Source organism: Megachile rotundata, chromosome 3, assembly GCF_050947335.1.
Source record: "Megachile rotundata isolate GNS110a chromosome 3, iyMegRotu1, whole genome shotgun sequence".
Taxonomy (NCBI): domain Eukaryota; kingdom Metazoa; phylum Arthropoda; class Insecta; order Hymenoptera; family Megachilidae; genus Megachile; species Megachile rotundata.
In genome coordinates this window covers 9,482,566-9,505,257 of record NC_134985.1, presented here as the reverse complement: position 1 = coordinate 9,505,257, position 22,692 = coordinate 9,482,566, and the positions used below count along the sequence as shown (strand labels likewise).

The following is a 22,692-nucleotide window of genomic DNA, read 5'->3' as shown; positions in this document are numbered from 1 at the left end:
ATTGTAAAACGCAGTGGACATCGAATCGAAGGGGGTGCGGTCGTAAATCGCGAGTAAAACGAGGGAAAAAGGAAAAAAGTGCGACTACGTGCAAGCTACTGCAGGAATGCAGAAAGAACGTCAGACGAAGAAGAGAGTGAAAGAGAAACAAAGAGAAAGAGTTGTCGTGTGAGTCTTTTGTATACGAGCATGTGTGCATGTACTTACATGTACGTGTACGCGAAGGTCCCCGCTCTGTGTGCACCACCAATCAAACGTCGAGTCACTGCACTTTTTTAATTCTCGCCCTTTTACTTTTTGTTCACATTACCGCGCGTGTTTACGAGCCCGATTACAGTTCGATTATTATGCACCATATTATACTGATTTAGCACTGTTCACATTATATTGTTTAATTCACGAACGTCGCGCGATGCACCGTGCGATCTGACTGCTCCCTTCGACAAGCCTCCTTCGACTGCGCGTCGAACACTACCGTTTCGGAACTCTGAGATTTGGTAACCGATGATACCCGATGATAACCGAATATCACCGAACGAGATCTTTAACTGGAAGGGATACTGGAGATGACGTTTCGCATTGTGTTTATGGTTCCTGATACCAGATACCGCTGTAGAATTTTAAGAACCGTAATTACAAATACTAGGCCTGTTTGATTAGGCGCTTCGCGCCTAACCTAACAATGTTGAGCGAGCGAGTAAATTTCACACTAAAGCAAAAATAGTCAACCGTGTCATCCGGTTGAATTGGTTGAGTGGTGCAAGAGAAAAGCGTGGACAAAAAAGTTGAAAAGTCAAGTACATAAGCGCGAGCAAATTTAATTTTGCATTAAAATCTACGAGGATATAGTTTTTCGGTAATTATTCCTCCGTGGCATGCGCGGGCGGCGCGTAGGAGGAATATACACGACAATGAGTATGCAAAATCGTTAATTACTCACTTTTTGAGCACAGTTTATGAACTTTTATGATTAAAGAATGGTCAGCAATGCATTATTTACATGGTTCGATCATAAAAGTTCATAAATAATGTTCAGGTAATGAGTAATTAATTATTTTGTGTCAGCATTGCGATACGTACATGAGCCGCCTATGTCAATTCTACTGCACATGCAAAGTGCAATATTTCGGCACTTTGACGACGCAGTATGGTTCCTGAGACATTTAGAAACAAATTTCTATTAGGGTTTGATGCGTTTTGATGCCTAATAAAGCCAGAAAATCAATTTTTGTAGAATCCGGTCCAAAACGGTACAGGTGGCGCCATCTAGCGGCGAGCGGCGGAACTACGAAAAACTAAAATTTCGATTTTCTCCAAAAATAGGAACTTTTCCGAAATTCTGAGATATACAAATTGTTCCTTGTCGCCTACGGAAACGAACGAACCTAATTATAGCCTGCTATGACCATTATTAAAGAAAATAAAAAAATAGCCCATTTTATGGACTAAAAAATTGGCGTCCATCTAGCGGTGAAAGTTGGAACTACAAAAACAGAAAATCTCGATTTTCTCGAAAACTAGGGACTTTTCCGTAATTCTGAGATATACAAATTGTTCCTTGTCGCCTACGGAATCGAACGAACCTAATTATAGCCTGCTATGACCATTATTAAAGAAAATAGAAAAATAGCCCATTTCATGGACTAAAAAATTGGCGTCCATCCAGCGGTGAAAGTTGGAACTACAAAAATATTGGAGTCAAATAAAAATTGATTTTCTGGGCTTAATAGGCAAAAAAATGAATAACTTATTCAACAAAAATTGCTTTAAAATGTCTAAAGAAGCATACTACGTCGTCAAAGTTGCGAAATATTACTTTTTATATTTTTCCTTAACGCGTGTTTGAACAAACGTTTTTCCAGTTTAGTTCGCAGTGTCGCCGCTAGATGGCGCCACAAATTTTGCCCATAAAATGACATTTTTTTTATTTTCTTTATTAAAGCCTTTAGGAAGCTTTTATTACATTATTTTGCTTCTAATGCGATCACATAACACTTTCTGAGCCTCGGAAGTACTCAAAGTTCGCTAATTTTCGAGAAAATCGCATTTTTATATTTTTGTAGTTCCAACTCTCACCGCTAGATGGACGCCAATTTTTTAGTCCATAAAATGGGCTATTTTTTTATTTTCTTTAATAATGGTCATAGCAGGCTACAATTAGGTTCGTTCGTTTCCGTAGGCGACAAGGAACAATTTGTATATCTCAGAATTTCGGAAAAGTTCCTAGTTTTCGAGAAAATCGAGATTTTCTGTTTTTGTAGTTCCAACTTTCACCGCTAGATGGACGCCAATTTTTTAGTCCATAAAATGGGCTATTTTTTTATTTTCTTTAATAATGGTCATAGCAGGCTATAATTAGGTTCGTTCGTTTCCGTAGGCGACAAGGAACAATTTGTATATCTCAGAATTTCGGAAAAGTCCCTATTTTTTGAGAAAATCGAAATTTTAGTTTTTCGTAGTTCCGTCGCTCGCCGCTAGATGGCGCCACCTGTACCGTTTTGGACTGAATTCGACAAAAATTGATTTTCTGGCTTTATTAGGCATCAAAACGCATCAAACCCTAATAGAAATTTGTTTCTAAATGCCTCAGTAACCATACTACGTCGTCAAAGTACCGAAATATTCATTTTTTTATTTTCCTTATATTCGTGTTCGGACCCTCACTTTTTAGGATCAGTTTTTCCGGTGATTTTTCGTTCGTGGCAAGTCCGATTTAAATTTTTTTTTTCTATGTCCATCTGGATGTACATACGCATGTGCATGCAAAATTTGACGAGAATTGGTTGAGTGGTGCAAAAGAAAAACGCGGACAAAGAAGTTGCAAAGTCAGGTATAAGAGCTTCGCTCGCCTTCGGCTCGCTCGCTCAATAATTAAGTACTTTAAATTGTAAAACAATAAATAATTTAATTAAAATAATCAATAGCATCACAATCAGAGACAAGATATTAGTAAAGTTCTATCTCATAGAAATTATAACAAAACTCTAGACGAGATATATGATAGACTATTCATGTCATTGTCCTCGGGTCAAGTGATCAGAAATCACCGAACACATCGTTTATGATAGTCACTATTTTTTTTTTAAATATCTATACAATATTTTGGAAGTCCCCTTTTCATATGTTATTTAAAATTAATATTTACGCGCTCTTTTTAAAAACAGTACCTCTTGTGTCATCTAACGTTTAAGCATAGTATTATCTATACATGCGTTGGTAATTTAATTCCAATAGTTTCCACTTTTTACCAGTAGATGACTAGATGTAGTCAGTTTCACCGGTATGTAGGTTGTGTTCAGATATTTACGTATAAGTTTGGTAACAAAAGTAAAATTATTGTTTATAAATTTTTCCTCAATTTGATCCATACCAGAAAAGTTGAAAACTTCATTTAAAGAACACAATTTAGTATTGTATTGCAAGAGATTGTTTTATAGGTTAAACATTGATAGTGATTCTGTGTACATATATAAAAGAATGTGTGGGGTTATTGTGTTTTGATATATCATACCCTGTGAAATATTTATTACAATTTTATAAACCATAGTAATGGAACAATTACAAATTGCATTAACTGCAATTAAAGTTCTGCGTTCAAGTGTTGGTCAGGTTTTTGATTCTTTAGGAAATGGATTAAGAGCTGATCATGGAGAGGAGAATAAAGAGAATAAGTACCTCCTTGAACTACAAGAGCTTTTAACAACTGTCAATGTCAATTTAAGGTATATATATTATTTTAAATAAAATATTGTACTATAATTTATTCAATGTTTCTTTATATTTAGAGATGTGGAACAAGCCGTAAGCAGTTTAAACCCGCCACCAGGGCCATTTAATTTAGCTAGTACAACATATCTTAGTCAGGAGACTACGCAAGAAAGACAAGCTTTATATGGTACATTAGTTAATAGTTACAAATGGACTGACAAAGTACACGAATACAGTAATGTTGCTCAATCTTTACTTAGTCAAAACTCCTTGAAACGGTCTTATAATACTCCCAGCAGAGCTAAAAGAGGGAGAATACAAACAAGCAATCATAATGTTCCTCAACAGTAAGTTAAATTATTTTGGTATTTTAACGCATGAAATGAAACAATTATGCTAACACAGTCTTTTCTTACAGGCAAGTTGACTCCTTGATAGCTACTTTTGATAGACTATTTAACGATATGACAGTTTCTGTATCTCGACCATTTGCATCAAATGCAATATTACATGTTACATTGGGACATGTTCTAAAAGGAGTAATAGCATTTAAGGGTTTGATGATTGAATGGGTGGTGGTCAAAGGTTATGGTGAAACTATGGACCTATGGACAGAATCAAGACACAAAGTTTTTAGAAAAGTAACAGAAAATGCACATGCTGCAATGTTACATTTCTATTCACCAGCATTGCCTGAATTAGCAGTTCGATCATTTATGGTGAGTGAATACATAAAAGATATGAATAATATATTAATGATACATAAATTTTGTTACCTTAACGTTTTATACTTTTTCTAGACCTGGTTTCATAGTTTGAATAATTTATTTAGTGATCCTTGCAAACGTTGTGGTCTACACTTACATAGTGCTTTACCTCCAACGTGGAGAGATTTTCGTACACTAGAACCTTACCATCAAGAATGTAAACCATGATTTCCTAGATAGTGAAAATAAAATTGTATATAATAAATTTTTCTATATAAAATATAAATTAATTGCATTTTTATTATATAATGTGTAAAAAATTTCTAAGGAAACAGTAAGTCCCTTATACTTCTTACAGGGTAATTAAAAACACTGATTTTACTTAGTAAATATTTTTATTTGTAGATTTTAAAAGATGTGTATGATTTTTCCACTTAAATTTATCTGTCCAGCTTAAATACATTAATCATAAGTAATTAAACTGTTATAGACAATTGCTACGCATATATACAATTGCAAATAAAATCATATTGTAATATTACAGGTTTGCAGTTTTGTTGCACTAATACAATCTGAAATTGTGATGCATAGAAAAACAGAAATGTTTAGCAAACGTGAAATAAATCAGTTTCAAACTGAACACAAATTTGAATAAATAATTCGAACGATGCTAAATGTTATAATAAAAAATTTAATTGAAATGAAGAAGGAATAACGTTTGATAAAAATAATTATAAGAAGAAACAAATCGCCGTTTGTTGCCACAGAAACACTTATTTTCGTGCTAAGATTTACGTGTAATATACAAATGAGCAGGCATACATTTGTTTTTCGTCTGGAATATAATAGCTCTGCGATCAATGGATTCTTTACCTGTACCCTACATATGTATATCATTCCTTAATAGTTATTACATGCTATTTAATTTTACATAACTCTAGTTAATAGTTATTTAAATATAATTATGTTATAAATACTTTTCACATAACTGTACACATTCACATTTGGAATATCGGTGCTCGTCAATGAGCACAAGTCGTTTGAGTGGCAGTGAACATATTTTTATAAATCGTTATTGTGATCACTTTGCTGTACTGTACCAATTCATTTGTTTAAGGCTCTAGAAATGTTTGCAATACTTCGGTGAATTTTAATAATCATTGACTCGAATCTATGTATGCTTGATTTCTTTTATCAAAGTCATGGTGAGTGCGGAAAGGTCCTTCCATAAAGATATATATGTATAATATTACAGTTTTAGAAACGAATTGCTTAGCATTATACGCGTGAATTATAGTGAAAGTCAATTTCCTGGTACATGAAAAAGTGTTTCTGAAAGCACTTCGAATACCTACGCCACTGTTATTTTAGACCTTCGAAACAAGAGATCTTGCAAAATTCACGCGTGTGCATAACTGTATGTCACCGTAATACTTGTCTAACGATACTAACTAATTAGAATGTTAATCGTGACGAAGGTAGAAAAATGGTTCGTAGATTATTTATTTTTTTAGATACAGTTTTCTTCCGGTTGCTTCGAGATGTTCAGTGAACGTATATATCACAGCATGCCTTTTCTCAATAGGATGATCACCAACGAATAAACAATTTTTGTCAACTAAAAGTCGTATTAATACGTTGAATGCCAGATTTTATATTTAACTTGCTTCTTAAATCATATTGTGGCAGGCTATAACTCATTCTATTATATTTTATATACTTTAGGGGGTCATCAGATATAGTTTGCTTGATCTCACTTATCCTTTAATAATCTTTAGTTTTTCTTAACTTTTTATGGTTGCAAATTTTATTTAAACCATTGTGATATTCTATATATTTATATTGCATTATTATAAGGATGGTATTAAAAATTTCATTTGCAAAAGAATTTTCTGAAGGTCCAAGTTGTAGCTTATATTATTAAAGAATGCAAATTGACCACCAATGACCCCCACGGCATTCAATGTCTTAAAAAATGCAAATAATGTGAACAGCTAATTACACACGTAAGTTCCAGCGAACCTTTGAAAAATTAAATTGCACTTCTCCCGAAATTATTTACCGATGCATATTTTTTACCTCGAATGCGACTACGTTTACGTGTAATTATCATCGTTCAAGCACTTGAATGACTCGAAAAAATGGATATGCTACCAGCACTCGGTTAATCTGTACACCCATGACACGAGTGAGAAACGTACATTCACGTGTACGCCATACGTGTACGATAATTAATTAACGAAGTGTTCGTTTCGCCAGTTACATCGTGCTACTAACAAACTAGTAGCTAATGTACGTACGCATTATATCTAGCCTAGCTATCGATAATCAATAGTTGGAATTCTGATAACGCTATAATGCAAGGAGATCTACTTTAGCATATTTATTTATTTTTTCTTTCAGTTCAATAGCTTATTGCCTTTCTCACTGATTCTGTATGATTCGGACAGCTTATAATTAGAGGTTTACCTTTTTTTCTTCTTTTTTTGCCTTTTTCGTTTAAGTTACAACAGACGCGATTCACTGCACATGATGTTATTTATTTAGTTTATTTATTTATTTATTCGTTCTATTCTACAATATTATATCGCGATTATACCGCAAGTATAGTGAACCGTTTCGAAGTTGTGTTTAGTTTATCGAGTAACCTAGCGCGGAGGGTGGTTTTTAGTCCTTGGTGTTTTATGTATTTTCGGTGCTGATTATTACCAAACGAAAGACTTATTTATAAATAAGTGGAAAAAATAAATTGAAAATGATCGTTGAATAACAGTAGAATTTTTCGTTAATTAATCATGAGTTTAATCTATCGAACGCCAGTTCCTCGTTATTCAACGTAAAGGTGCTTTAAAAGTGTTTCCCAGTCGAGATTCGCTGCGATTAAAACGACCGAAACAATCTTTTTCCTGTCGGTATACTCCTCGTGTAATAATAGGGAATCGAGTATACTATATCAAATAGTATAGGATTATCATACATTCTTTTCTCTTACGAGTCGTGTTAAGTACCGTAGAAGTATACAGTATATACATGTATGTACATACGAGGGACATTCTGCCCCTAAAGAGTTTGCCTAACATCGAATTACGTGCATTTCGGTGTAAAACATTAACGACAAAAGGTAGTAAGAAAAGGCATGCCTCTGAATTGTACAAGGTACTACCGATTATTGTGGTTCAATCGAAGGGGTGAATCTCGTGCGAAAACTATCATGGCGTCAAATCAGCGAAACGGAATTTCACGCGATCTATTTCCTTTTTTTGCTTTCGTTTATATAATCGTTACGGAAACAAAATCTTAACACGTTGACTACCACGTTGTTAATTTATTTAACTGGTTCAAAAGATTCAAACACTTTCAGTATTTTGGAACAATAATTTTTAAATTCTTGAAATTTTACAGTGATTTAAATTATTTTATATAATAATATTATTAAGTGTTCAAATAACTGAATATTGAAGAAGGAACCTTTTCGAACAGCATCATCGAAGTTAGAAAGTTAATAATGTTAGTATAATGTTAATGTAGGTAATGTTGTAGTATGGCATACTATGGTAGTGAACGTGTTAAATGTCCGAACAGAAATTCATTACCGTAATAAATGACACCCGCTCGTTTGTACCACTGCGTCCCTGTACCTTCATAAGATAAAATCGAATTTCGTAAAATGTCCTGCGAGGCACCGTATAATAAGACGTTTCTAATCGAACGTCTGTCGTTTCTATTAAACACATCTAGGCTCGTTTTGGTCGATACCAGATTAACACTCAATTCAATTGATCAATCAACACATAACGCTGTAAGTCATAGTACAGTGCAACGAGATATAAAGACGACAGTGATACAAAAAGACGTACAATAAATCTTATGAAATGAACGTATATAAAAGTGAAGTATATAATATGTATATATAGATGTACACCTTCCTCTCGTTTTCTGTGGGGTTTCGTTAAACGATTCGTCGCAACTAGCAATTATACGTTCTATTATTCGATGTGTCGCACGAAGTCCAAATGCTTGTAGTGATCACGGTCCAACGCATTTTAACGCATTTTTCTTCTAGGCACAATCACTTTCGAAACATTATTTAGATTCTTTTTTTATCGAGGAGTTACCTCGTTTCTATCTAATTCCTCTTGATAATTCTTCGCTTCGAAATATAAGTTCTAGTTTGTTTATTATTCAATTCTTTCGGAGTGGTAGAGATGTTAAGATTAATACTTATTATGAATTTTAAATAATTTGTAAAATTGTTAAAATTGTTACATAAAATCTATGCAGAAGTTTAGGATAATTTTTGAAGCATGATTAGGCTATAAACAAAATAGAGGCGTAAGAACTCCAGAGTACCAGTACTCCATTTCTGAGCAAGTCTTTAGTTTTACAAATTTATACTTCTACAAAATGTTTCTAAATCAAAACGTATAATTACTCATTCAAAGCAGTGAACATAAAGCATATTTCGCTATCAATAAATTATACTAATGTAAAGTCGCAGTTAAGTTATTGATCTCATACTCCAGAACCTAACTAACTCTTTTACTCTCAGTGGTCATCAGACCAGTAATAAAAGAAAAATGAAACATGATATCTGAGTGAGTCTCGTGGCCTAAAATCTCCAAACTAGAATTTAAATTTCGGACTATCTCCGGTCGTAAGATCCGCGAAACGACGAGCATTTAGATCTTGTGACCATCACCTAGGTAGGTGTTATCGAACATAATTCTCGCGTTCGAGTTCGTTCTAATTAACAGGTTCTCGTTCAGATCGAACGTCTCTCTCGTCCCTAAGCATGATTGCACGACACATTATTCTCATAATTCTCCGTGACACTCCAGCTAATAATGGTCGCGTTAACCGCTCGGCGCAAACTGTTCCGCAAGAAAGCCGCGCACGCCTTGCTCCTCTCCGTGATGATCTCGTACAATTGATTCTCCAATGTGAGGCTGTTCGTGGTGAGCAGTAACGGCAGTGGGATTGACGCGTTCATGATCACTAGATTACCAATATTAAGAGGAGCTGTTTCCCATTGTCAGACACCGCTGTTCGGAAAGCGTGGCGGGGGAAGCGGGGGCGGTGGTCTCTCCGGTTGAGCGGGTGCGCCGGAAGATCGCTCTGATCCAGCTGCAAACACAACTGTTCACTCACGTTAATACCGGTGCACTTGTCGGGAGCAGATTTGCGTTAGTTGCTTAAGCTACTTCTTAGTTTGCATTCATCTACCAAACCGTTTCGATTAGAGACAAATAGCAAGCTACTACTTGGTCTTTGTATGTAGAATAATACTTCAACGGGGATTGCAGGGTGCATTCTTTGCTTGACCGAAAGACATCGATGGACCATGTCATAATGTTTACGCTAAGTGATATTTATCATGAGTGATCACATATGAGAAAGATAGCCTATAAGGCTATCTGCGCTTCTACTTATCACTTCGTCATACTTTTGTAAATTTAAGGATTCAAAGAATGAAATGTAGTTATACTACATCTAGCAGCCAGACACAATTAGGAAGAAAATAGTATACTAGAGTTAGACTTCCTTCTCTTCTGTTACTTATCTAAATTATCTGATCTAAGTGCACGTTTGAGATCCACATAACTAGACAAATCAACTTAGTAGGCTTCTTAAACCTAGACTGATTGAACCTAGTTTAACCTGGAGCAAAATCTGTGCCTAATTTATTTACCCACTTCAGAGACATTAAAGACATACTAAACAAGTTACCAAGTCCAGGTAAGCTACTTACCTGTGTCGAATTTGACAACTTGCTATTGTAAACTGGTCTTTAGAAGCCAAGTTAGAGAAATAAATTAGGCAATTGTCACGCTCATTTGTTTAGTGTAAATATTTTATGGCATAGTCGAAAGATGTCTTTAACGTAGGGGTCATATTCTTTGAAGTTAGCTAGAATCACCCTATATGTCCTTGAGGTAACGTGTTATGGTGTTGGTACATAAGGTGTCAACTGGTGGTACAATTGGAAAGACAACTGTTATTAGTACAAGCCAAAAATTTGGTTATGTACAACTTTTGGGGTTCCTAACATACGTAGGAGTGTACACAACATACATATGTAGGAGTGTAACCTCAGTTTGAGATTTTAAGTCACGTTTTTTAATTGTTTTATGTTTGAAGTTGGTAAAATTTCATGTAGTCAAAGTTACAAGAGACATTAATACTAATATTACTAGGTAATTAACCTTCACATTTAACTTTGTAATGCAGGAATACAAAGAGATTAACTGAGATAAATCTTCCAATTGCACTAACAGTTACAAGACAATGTAGCATCAGTAAATATTAGGTCGTGTGATATGAAACGATTTACCAAGAAACGTGATATCATTTTCTAAAGAATAATATTCGTGAAAATATTTAATAATATGAATCAGTATAGAACTTAATATCGGAGAATATATAACTCAAAATATCGGTAACCTCAAAATCGATACTCCATTACAAGGTTAGCGTCCGCCATTTAGCTTAGCGTCTACAAAATGGCGGACAGTTACATGGTGGATTTACAATTAACTATTATATACAAAATAAAGACACGAATAAAATTTTTGTCACAATTATTTAACACAGTAAAATTGTATAAGTTTAGAAAAAGTTTGCATAACCCAAAAAAAATATCATTTCATATTATACGACCTTGTTATATCTTTCTGTGACAGTGAGTTCGATTCACTTAAAATTGATGAGTGGTTAATTCATGATTTTCTATCAATAATATTAGTACATCGTTAGTATCGTTACATAAAAATTCATTTAAATGTTAATTCATTTTCGTGTACAAAATGACAGTTTGTGCATTAAAAAAGATTAAAAATATACCTGTACCTTTACTTCGAGTTTCGAATTGAACTTATAGAAGACCGTTTTTGATTTTGTCAAAATCGAAACTATAAACGAATGTAATTTATATTTTGGTATCCTAAGAAACCTTTTAAAAAATCAGCTAAAATCTTCTTTTTATCCGTACAGTAAATTTTAATTCCCAAAAAATGTTTTAAAAATACCTGCAAAATAGAACAATGATAACTCCTTAAGTTTTATACATGACGTGTTTGATTAACCCTCGAACTTTGAAGATGGGTCAAAACGTGAAAATTCCAAAAAATGTCCGAAAAACAAATGTATCAATAAAGACCCATCTCCACGTAACCGCCATTCAAGAGTTAACTTTTCGTACGATACATTTTGATATACCTTTAAAAATGTCGTGTTCGGCAAATGCTTTTGAAAAGCTTCGATTTAAGCATGTGTTGCGTTTAATTCGTTTAAATATCGATTGCCTAGATCGAGATACTATATCCTCGAATGTTGCTTTTGTAAGCTCAAGGATAAACAAAATTTATCGAAATGAAAGTGCGTGAAGATCGATATTTTGCTATTCAGAATTCCTCTTTCTTTTTAATCTCAAATAAAGTAAATACATTCATGCTGACATGCCCATTACAACACCACTCATGCTCCAACTGCGTTTTTTTTTTTAAGTCGGTTTTACAGTTTCATATAAAAAAATAACAGTAATGTGGATACAATTTGTTCTCGTTTTATCAACATATGACTCCTTATTCTTTTATGTCTTTGCATTTTATCTATGGCGACCCATGTGTGTTATCCTTAATGGCCTACCTCCATTGAAACTACTACAAAGGCCAGTGTTAAATAGCGCATAAGTATATATATAATATATATATATTCTTAGAATGGAAAAATCTACCAATTTTATTTAGAAGAATGATAAGAATACTTAGAATTGACTAGAATTAGATATATGTATATAATCGGACAATTACCATATATTACACACACAGATGACAGAAGAGAGACATATAAATGATAGAGCTTATAATGCTGAGACTTTGTTAGACGATAAAAAATTTTTGTTACAATTAATCTTACGGTCTATTTCTATATTCACAGTAATCTGTATTTACAATCGCTAGTTAATATTCACATATCTTGCAACGTTGTCAGAAATATAAGCTCTATGCTCAAAGTCAAATTTACTTCTAGATTCAACTTTCAATCAAGTGTATGGTGTGAGTAGTTGGCTGAAGCAGTGTGAGTTCATGAAAAGAAAAAGCTAAGAAATTGAACTATGACCAATGAAATGTCACGTTACGTGAAAGTGAAATCGCGATTTTTTTTTTTATTTAGAAGAATGTTAGAGACAAAAATGGACGTAGGCAGACGTGATCAAGTGCCTTCTCGTCAGCAGCTGTGTGAACACCATCATATGGTGATAAGTTAATTTTACTGTAATAATTGTTTGGAAATTTTTGGTTTGAATTTTGGGGATTTTTTGGGAATTTGGGATGTTGGGAGTTTGGGGGAAAATTTAGGGATTTAAGAATTTGAGAATTTGGGGATTTGAAAATTTAGGGATTTGAGAAATTGGGGATTTGAGAGTTTGGGAATTTGAGAATTTGGGGATTTGAGAAATTTGGAATTTGAGAGTTTGGGGATTTGAGAAATTTGGAATTTGAGAATTTGGGGATTTGAGAAATTTGGAATTTGAGAGTTTGGGAATTTGAGAATTTGGGGATTTGAGAAATTTGGAATTTGAGAGTTTGGGAATTTGAGAATTTGGGGATTTGAGAAATTTGGAATTTGAGAGTTTGGGGATTTGAGAAATTTGGAATTTGAGAGTTTGGGGATTTGAGAAATTTGGAATTTGAGAATTTGGGGATTTGAGAAATTTGGAATTTGAGAGTTTGGGAATTTGAGAATTTGGGGATTTGAGAAATTTGAAATTTGAGAATTTGGGGATTTGAGAGTTTGGAAGTTTACTAATGTGGGATTTGAGAATTTGGTAATTTAGAAATTTGTGAATTAGCTAAGGGTGTTTGAGGATTTGTACATTTAAAACTTATCAACTCGAAAATTTAGTAATTTAAGAATTTGAGGAGTTGGAAATCTAGAAATTTAAGTACTGGATTTGAAAATTAAGAAATGTAAAAACTAATAAACTTGAAAATTCAATTATTTAAAAATTTGAAAATTTGTTAATATCTAATACAAATTATATGAAATATCCTATAGTAATAAATGCATTACATCCCTCAAGAGTTTTAAAAAGCTAGTAATGAAGGTTTGATATAACTGACGATCCACCACTTGATCATACCTGATCCATGATCGATATTTACCCAAAATCTTCAATAAAATTCTTACCGTGAATCGACGACAAAATATAAACAAAACGATCATTTACAAGAACACCGACACGATAAAATTTTCAATTTCTAAGGTCTTAGTTATATAATACATCTGTGAATCGGTATAGTATACGATAAAAGTGGCTTCATGTCGTTTACAATGCAATTAACAGTTCAATTGTACTCCGCTAAACTTTCTAAATTGTCAATAAGAAAATATATATAAGTAGTGTGATATTGTTCTCTGCTAGGACCACTTGTTATGTCTTGTAGTAGCGAAGCAGCAATGTAATATTTTTTGACTTATTTTTTCATATAATCAGCACTTTTGATTCCTCTGCGCTTTTGAATCATACTGAAAGCAGAAAAAAAATAATAGTCGCAAATAAATTCGAAACGAATGTATCACAATGAAACTACAAATAAACATAATTTACAAACATACATAGATGGCAATAGATGGCATGCACAATGAGAGGTAGATGAGAGTAAGCGACACGTAACAAACAATCCTTTTTAATCCTGTCAGATTAAATATATCGGTGAAAAATATTTCATTGATCTTTTTTATTCGTTTCTGAACACGCGCGGTAAAATAAATATAAGCTTTTATACAGAATTTTTGATTTATCTACTTTAAATATTCGAGGAGAATTAGTACTATTAATCAGTTTTTAGTCGCCTATCAATTTTGATATCATTTTATTTATGTTATTAAGATTTTATGATTTTAGGATCTTATTCTGTCATTTTTAAAGTGAGTTTTTAACTGCATTCGTGCAGTTTGTTATTACAACAAAAATATTAAATTAGAATATATTGGAATTGAATCGAGTTGTAAAATATTTACGATATTTTTCTGGTATCAAATATTTTAGGATAAATCGGTTTTACTATAAATACAGCGTGTTTCATAACTAGTGTCCCTGAAAAGGGGGTAGCTGACGCGATTCTGAATAAAATTTCCCTTTGCAAAAATGGGATTTGAAGCTTCGTTTTTGAATTATTAAGGAAAAACGCGGACCAATCAGAGCGCGAAGATTATTACGCGTTGGACTACTACGCGTCGAATATCCACGCGTTGGATTACTACGCGTTGGATATCCACATGCTGGATTACTACGCGTTAGATTACCACGCGTTAGATTCCTACGCTTAGAATTTCCACGCGTTGCATTATTACGCGTTGGATTACTACGCGTAGAATATGCACGCGCTAGATTACTACGCGTTGGATATCCACACGCTGTATTAGTACGCGTTGGATTACTACGCATTGGATTACTACGCGTAGGATTACCACGCGTTGCATTACCACACGTTGCATTACTACGCGTTGGGTTACCACGCGTTAGATTCCTACGCTTAGAATTTCCACGCGTTGCATTATTACGCGTTGGATTACTACGCGTAGAATATGCACGCGCTAGATTACTACGCGTTGGATATCCACACGCTGTATTAGTACGCGTTGGATTACTACGCATTGGATTACTACGCGTAGAATTACCACGCGTTGCATTACTACACGTTAGATTACCACGCGTTAGATTCCAACGCTTAGAATTACCAGGCGTTGCATCATTACGCGTTGGATTACTACGCGTAGAATATGCACGCGTTAGATTACTACGCGTTGGATATCCACACGCTGTATTAGTACGCATTGGATTACTACGCGTAGGATTACCACGCGTTGCATTACCACGAGTTGCATTACTACGCGTTAGATTACCACGCGTTAGATTCCTACGCTTAGAATTACCACGCGTTGCATTATTACGCGTTGGATTACTACGCGTAGAATATGCACGCGCTAGATTACTACGCGTTGGATATCCACACGCTGTATTAGTACGCGTTGGATTACTACGCATTGGATTACTATGCGTAGGATTGCCACGCGTTGCATTACCACACGTTACATTACTACGCGTTGGATAACTACGCGTTATCCGAAGCTACCGTTCTCGCGTCTACGCATACGTAATCCTCGCTCTCTGATTGGTCCGCGTTTTTCCTTAATAATTCGAAAACGGAGCTTCAAACCCCATTTTTGCAAAGGGAAATCTTATTCAGAATTACATCTGCTACATTTCAGGGACCTACACTAGTTGTGAAATACCCTGTATATTATTGAATGTCACATATGAGATATTAAGTTCGGCTATTTTGTACTAAGAACGTCAGACATCTTTAAATTAATAGCTCTACTTGATATTGCAGAACTGCTATTTTGCAATAGCTTTATGAAATCGTGTGATTTTATATTTTAAAATTAATCTGACTTAACAATTAATAATTAACATTTAACAATTAATGATCTTACTTAACATCACTTAAATTATTACCTCTCTAAAGCAGTAGTAACATTGAACTTAAACATATTCATTACAAATTCACAAGTATAAATAAGTATGAGTTCAATATTTCTATTATTTCAAATATACACATATGAAACTAATCAATGTATAAATTATATTAATGTAATAAGTGTAGAATGATCTTGCATATAATCAAAGTGCGACTAAAACCTGAGTAATGTACCAATCTTGCGAATTAATCTTACAGAAAAATCGCAGTGGAAAATGGCGTCAACGTGAGGACAGAAAGAATTGTTTGTCATGAAAAGACAGAAAATGGCTATGTCGACAGATGATATCGTGGTCAGATGATTTTTGGTCAGGTTTTTAAGCCTTACATGAATCAGGATGTGGCTTCTCCTCGGCCACCATCAGGGCTGCACTCTCTGCTGGCGGTATGTGTCCCTCTAATGCATTCACACAGTTTAGCATGCTCCTGCAAAACATCACGCGACTTGTCCAAGTTTCCGCTTCTTCATACATGTCTATTGAATCTTTCCTTCTCTTTATTACATTCCAGATCTTCGTCGAGGGCATCGATTCAACATGCACCGACGTTGCTCGTAACCATGAGAAAACCGCGGGTCTTTATCAATACAACTCGTCAACGTAACGCAACGCATATATCCGGTGTATACTTTTTTTTACTTTATTTTATCCTAATTGACCTGAATTTGAATTCGAAAATTTCAATGTTCGTTATTTAACTGCCACGATTAATTATTTCTATCATTGTTCTGTGGTACGTTATCATCACGCCCTTTCGCAAAGCTACCATTAGTCGAATTTCAATGTCACATTTAGTTGCCTATTCTCGTTCACATCCGACGAAATGAGCATAATTCATTTCACAGTTTCTAGCCTTGGTTTACAGTGATTCACTGGCCTGTGTAGTAGACTCTAGACATGTTCGTTTCGATCTTCAGACGTTTTTTAAAGAGAGAAAAAGTCCACGGGGACTCGTGTGTTAAATCGTAGAAAAAATATAATAGAAAAAGTAGCCGGAGACTATTCGATCCCCAGCGCGAATATTCTTAACTCTCCTGCAAGGTAAACGAAAATTGGGTCAAAAAGCTTGACCAACGATGAAAAAAAAATATGTATATGCTCCACGTCGAGGTCACATGTACGAGTGGAAGAGAACTGAAACCGGTAATTAAATAAACAAACAGATTTATTTTACAACATAGAATATATATATATATGTATATATATGTATGTACGTATCTTATCGGTGATGCCGAAATATTCGTTCGTTAATATAATATCGTATATTAGGGAATGATCGATTCCAAAAGAAATGGAAAAATCAAGAAACGTGTGTGTAGTCAGTGATACAATGACATCTCTTGTTTTATAGCAGTTTGTGTGCTACGAGTATGCTAAAAATCGTTGCCGATAACAATTATTCGATTAGATCGATTGAATCTATAATAATTTTTATTTGGAGTGAATGACGTTCTCGATATAGTTCTTTTTTATTATTATTATTCTTATGGTTTGTCAGTAGCGTGGGTATGGTTGGCAGTGGTGGCGTCAGATAGGACGGTCTCCTTGCTAGAGTTAGTGGCGAGCTCCTCTTCCCTGCAATATAATAATGTTACATGGCAATCGAGCCTTTGCGTTCGATTTTCAGAGAGAAATCCTAGTTAACACTGTTATGTACGTTATAATCAAGCTTTTTTATTCTAACAACGTACACGCATGACGTCGATTACTTTTGTGAGTCACGAGACCCCCTAAACCCAATTCTCGAGGTTCATTATTTTTCGGCAAAATCCTTTGGACAAAATTTAATATTTCATTTGCGTACTTCAACTAAAAGTTACAAGTTTCATAAATAAAATTTTTATTCAATTCTTCTGTTGTCAAAATATTTTGTTTTCTGTATTTTTTAATCTTACATTGCAAAACAGCAAATTGTTAAAAAATCTTTATTACTAGGTCACTGAACTTTATTTTAAGTCACCAAAAATAGGTACAAAATCGTGCTTAATATACTTATTTAAAAAAACAAATTTTTTTCTAATTAATGTGTAGTTATACACGTCTATCATTTGTAAGTCCACTATTTTTTAATGTACACGTATACATTATTTTTTATACCGTTGAAATATGTATTCCATCTATAAAAATACAGTGAAAAATGTTCCATTATCATAAATCCAAATAATATATTTTATTATATGCAAAACTTGTATCTTTCAGCAAAAGTACACTATTAGTTTCAAATTTCGCGCCACAGGTTCTGCCGAAAAATGGCGGCACACGAAATCGATACAGCCACTTCGTGATTCAGATTAGAGGGTCCCTAATTCACGTTTTCAATTATTTCATTGAACAGTGGCGCACTCAAGATTCAATCGTGAAGGTAGAATAAGAATATCTTTTATACAAATTGAATAAAAACATTTTTAATACAAGTTGAATGAATAAAAACATTCTTAATACAAATTGAATGAATACGCTCTTGAGACTTAATCTTGCAGGGAGCCGAATTGAACGAATAAAAATATCTTTTATATGAATTGAATGAAAGTATTTTTAACGTAAATTGAATAAATAAACATATTTTTAACACAAGGTGGATGAATAGAAATATTTCTAATGGTAGTTGAATACAGACAGTTTTAATGCAAACTGAATAGAAACATGTTTGATACTTTAGTAGATGATTATAAAAATTTGCTTGACGAAAGTATTTTATTTTAAACAATTTTTCAATTAGTACTTATTTTTTAATAGTTAATAGTACTTATTTTTATTTTGTACAACGAGTGCATGATATAGTATATAACAAATGAGAGATTTTAATAAATGTTTCATAATAAATTTTTCTGTGAAAAATTTTCATATTTTTTCCTTCGTTCGAGGATGTCAGAGTCCCTAGATCTCTGGGTGCGCCACTGAGATTTTGTCATGTAAAAGTACAAATTCACGAAACAGTAAATCATGATATTTAAGATAGAAACACAGTAATATCATCATATGAAATATACCATCACCTTGAAGAAAGAATGTCAATACAGGGTGTTTCAAAAAAATATACTTATAGATAAACACTTTGGACAAATGCAAAAACAGCAGCAAATGATACTGATTGCTCAATGTATAATCAGTACTGATTGCAATCATTTTGAACACCTGTACTTACAAGATAATCGACGTAATACGATAATAAAGTGTTAATGTGAAGTGTGAATTTAAATGAAACGATTAAAAATGACACGTAAAAATTATAAATGATTTCGTGAAATATTATGTGATTTTAGATATTTATGTGTTTCTATCTTTATTGTCATGACACAAAATATGGTTTCGTTTTGGGATATCGAAAGTCATGGTTCTTAGTGTCACTTACAATAGTGTATAACTTATGAAAATTATGTGTATGTCGATAAATAATGATATTCTAGTATTTTTTTCCACCTTGTATATCTCTTCAAAGAAAAGTGCTCCATATTTGGAACATAGTTTATTTAAGTTTGAACGAATAAACAAGTAATTTTACATTGCATCATAGAACAATGCGAATAACTTGTTCTAAAGTGCAAGTATTTATAAATACTTATAATTCCTAATTTTATTAAAAAATAAAGGGTGTCTCACAATTAGTGTAGGTCCCTGAAATGTAGCTGACGCGATTCTGAATATGATTTCCCTTTGCAAAAATGGGGTTTGAAGCTTTATTTTTGAATCAGTAAGGAAAAACACGGACCAATCAGAGTGCGAGGATTACGCGTGCGCAGACGCGAGAACGGCAGCTTCGGATAACGCGTAGTTATCCAACGCGAGGTAATCCAACGCGTATTAATGCAACGTGTAGTAATGCAACGCGTGGAAATCCTACGCGTAGTAATCCAATGCGTACTAATACAGCGTATGGATATCCAACGCGTAGTAATCTAGCGCGCGCATATTCTACGCGTAGTAATCCAACGCGTAGTAATGCAACGCGTGGTAATTCTAAGCGTAGGAATCTAATGCGTGGTAATCCAACGCGTAGTAATGCAACGTGTAGTAATGCAACACGTAGTAATGCAACGTGTAGTAATGCAACACGTGGTAATCCTACGCGTAGTAATCCAATGCATAGTAATCCAACGCGTAGTAATCTAGCGCGCGCATATTCTACGCGTAGTAATCCAACGCGTAATAATACAACGCGTGGTAATTCTAAGCGTAGGAATCTAATGCGTGGTAATCCAACGCGTAGTAATGCAACGTGTAGTAATGCAACACGTAGTAATGCAACGTGTAGTAATGCAACACGTGGTAATCCTACGCGTAGTAATCCAATGCATAGTAATCCAACGCGTAGTAATCTAGCGCGCGCATATTCTACGCGTAGTAATCCAACGCGTAATAATACAACGCGTGGTAATTCTAAGCGTAGGAATCTAATGCGTGGTAATCCAACGCGTAGTAATGCAACGTGTAGTAATGCAACGCGTGGTGATCCTACGCGTAGTAATCCAATGCATAGTAATCCAACGCGTACTAATACAGCGTGTGGATATCCAACGCGTAGTAATCTAGCGCGTGCATATTCTACGCGTAGTAATCCAACGCGTAATAATACAACGCGTGGTAATTCTAAGCGTAGGAATCTAATGCGTGGTAATATAACGCGTAGTAATCCAGCATGTGGATATCCAACACGTAGTAGTCCAACGCGTGGATATTCGACGCGTAGTAGTCCAACGCGTAATAATCCTCGCACTCTGATTAGTCCGTGTTTTTCTTAATAATTCAAAAACTAAGCTTCAATCCTCATTTTTGCAAAGGGAAATCTTATTCAGAATCGCGTCAGTTACCCCCCATTTCAGGGACCCACACTAGTTGTGAGACACCCTGTATATTCCATTAGTTTTAATTCAACCATGAATGAATTAAGAAGTCCCTAAAATAAATTAAATAAAAATTATGTGCGAGCAAATAAAACTATTTTGCAGTATTAAAATTGTAATATATGTTACAATATTTTGCAGTATTGAAATTCAATGTCATGACAATTATCAATTTACTGTCGCATGAAAAAATACCTCAAAAACAGTTTGTTAATAGACTGTTGTTTAACAATAAATTCGATGTGATTTCTAAATAATAAATGAGTTCCCTGTTTATAATATATTTCTATCGCACCATGACTGGGCCTCGATTAAAAATGTTCAATTTTATAACAAGTATTAATGCTTCAGGTTAAAAGAAATGAATCATGAAAAATCGCTAATATCCTGCAGTTTGCCCAAGCGATTTATAAATACAAGTAATATGTGTAGGTATATATATGTATGTATGTATTGATGAGATCACATAAATGCGTTTACTGGACACGTAAAAAGTGAAACATACACAATCATAAAATTGATAAGTAGCACTCATTCGATCATAAAAGACAAGGAGAAAAATGTAGCTTCTTTCTTTTCTAATATCTATGTCAATTAATCTCAACTATAGCGTTACGGTTGTTTCATAAAACAGTGATGGGCGGATCAGGTGACCGTACAGGAACTCGTGGGCACGAACGTGTTACGTGTGCTAGGATGTTAGAGATTTACAATTTTTACAAATTTACAAATCTAGCAATTTCCACATTTTTAAATACTCAAATTTGCAAATTACCAAACTTGTCAAATTTCAAATTTTTGAGAGCCAAAATTTACAAATTTACAAATTTCTAAATTTCCACGTCTAAAATTCGCTAATATGGAAATGTAGGACTTTAGTTATATGGCAGATTGTAAATTTAGAAATTTAGTAATTTGGGGAATTGCAAATTTAAATATTTGGTTATTCAAGAAATTGCAAGTATAGATATTTGTTAATTTAGGAAATTGCAAATTTAGAAATTTAGGAATTTAAAAACTTGGAAATCTGAAAATTTGGTAATTTAGAAATTTAGCAATTCAAGAAATTAAAAATTTACAAATTCAATAATTTATAAAATTGCAAATTTACAAATCTAAAAATTTAACAATTCAAAAAATTGCAAACACAAAATTTGACTAACCAAAAATTCAAAAATTCTAAAATTTGAAATCCAAATACAGAAATAACCACCACTACAATACAAAAGCCCACAAGCCCGTGCCCTTTGCCCCTGGCCATTAGCCCATCACCGTCATAAACGAACAAATTGAATGAAAAACTTGACTAAATCATAAGCAACGAATAAAGACCGGCTATCGATTAAAATTCATTCATAACGAGAAGCTGATTACTATTCATCGAATGTTTCGGCAAAACCTTGTTCCAGCGTAATTCACAATAAGGAAAGAACTAAATGGGACGAGAAAATAATTAGAAAAAAGATATTAACAAATGCGTAGCTTGCGAGTTTATCAAGAGCTGCACTGATCGAGGGAACGTGAACGCAAAAAATCATTTTTATGCTACACGTTAAAATTTCCCTTTTCATATATATTTCATTTTTTTTTTTCTTGAAAACAATTTTTAAATATAATGTCTCGTTATTCGTCGAAGATATATGCAAAGCGGCTCTTGCTGCGTTTGCCTAATCGAGTATAAAAACGTATATCTATTACTCTGTATACAACTCAGAAAATGATTTGTACGCCAAACAGTAAATGTAAGCACTAACATGCAGTCGCACAGTACAGCGCCATTAAACTCGTGCCAACTATCGACATGAAAATTATTTCCAAGGCTTGCTCTGTCGTCGAACATTGATCGGGTTTCGACTAAGAAAAAAGAAACGGAGGAATCGAGATAAAAACG

At 33.9% G+C, this 22,692-nt stretch overlaps 3 protein-coding genes across 36 annotated transcripts in view; 1 reads left to right on the top strand and 2 right to left on the bottom strand.

Moving 5' to 3' along the window:
- Positions 1-486, bottom strand: part of Mical (Molecule interacting with CasL) — an 83,110-nt gene extending 82,624 nt beyond the window's left edge. For 9 of the 11 annotated variants that reach the window (XM_076529643.1, XM_012288306.2, XM_076529637.1 and 6 more), the window contains exon 1: positions 208-485. The gene's annotated coding sequence lies outside the window, so the exon portion shown is untranslated. Of the gene's footprint in view, positions 1-207 lie in introns of all 11 variants that reach the window. The other 2 variants (XR_013037598.1, XM_076529639.1) reach the window with 1 other exon arrangement.
- Positions 487-3,244: 2,758 nt separating this feature from the next.
- Positions 3,245-4,701, top strand: MED27 (mediator complex subunit 27). The gene is made up of 4 exons (XM_003704591.3): positions 3,245-3,722; positions 3,786-4,055; positions 4,127-4,427; positions 4,509-4,701. The coding sequence occupies exons 1-4, from the start codon at positions 3,550-3,552 to the stop codon at positions 4,641-4,643; spliced, it is 879 nt and encodes a 292-aa protein (XP_003704639.1). The 5' UTR covers positions 3,245-3,549; the 3' UTR covers positions 4,644-4,701.
- Positions 4,702-4,791: 90 nt separating this feature from the next.
- Positions 4,792-22,692, bottom strand: part of Glut1 (Glucose transporter 1) — a 68,096-nt gene continuing 50,195 nt past the window's right edge. For 11 of the 24 annotated variants that reach the window (XM_076529682.1, XM_076529703.1, XM_076529681.1 and 8 more), the window contains 2 exons: positions 16,290-16,387; positions 4,792-9,551 (listed from right to left, as the gene is read on the bottom strand). In XM_076529682.1, coding sequence (XP_076385797.1) covers positions 9,448-9,551; positions 16,290-16,387 — 202 coding nt within the window. In that variant the 3' untranslated portion in view covers positions 4,792-9,447. The other 13 variants (XM_076529690.1, XM_076529692.1, XM_076529697.1 and 10 more) reach the window with 7 other exon arrangements.

Bases quoted from the DNA above. Each gene is read 5' to 3' on its own strand.
- MED27 (XM_003704591.3), top strand. From the start codon at position 3,550: ATGGAACAATTACAAATTGCATTAACTGCAATTAAAGTTCTGCGTTCA. The intron at 4,056-4,126 runs GTAAGTTAAATT...CTTTTCTTACAG, and splicing joins AATCATAATGTTCCTCAACA to GCAAGTTGACTCCTTGATAG. The intron at 4,428-4,508 runs GTGAGTGAATAC...TACTTTTTCTAG, and splicing joins TAGCAGTTCGATCATTTATG to ACCTGGTTTCATAGTTTGAA.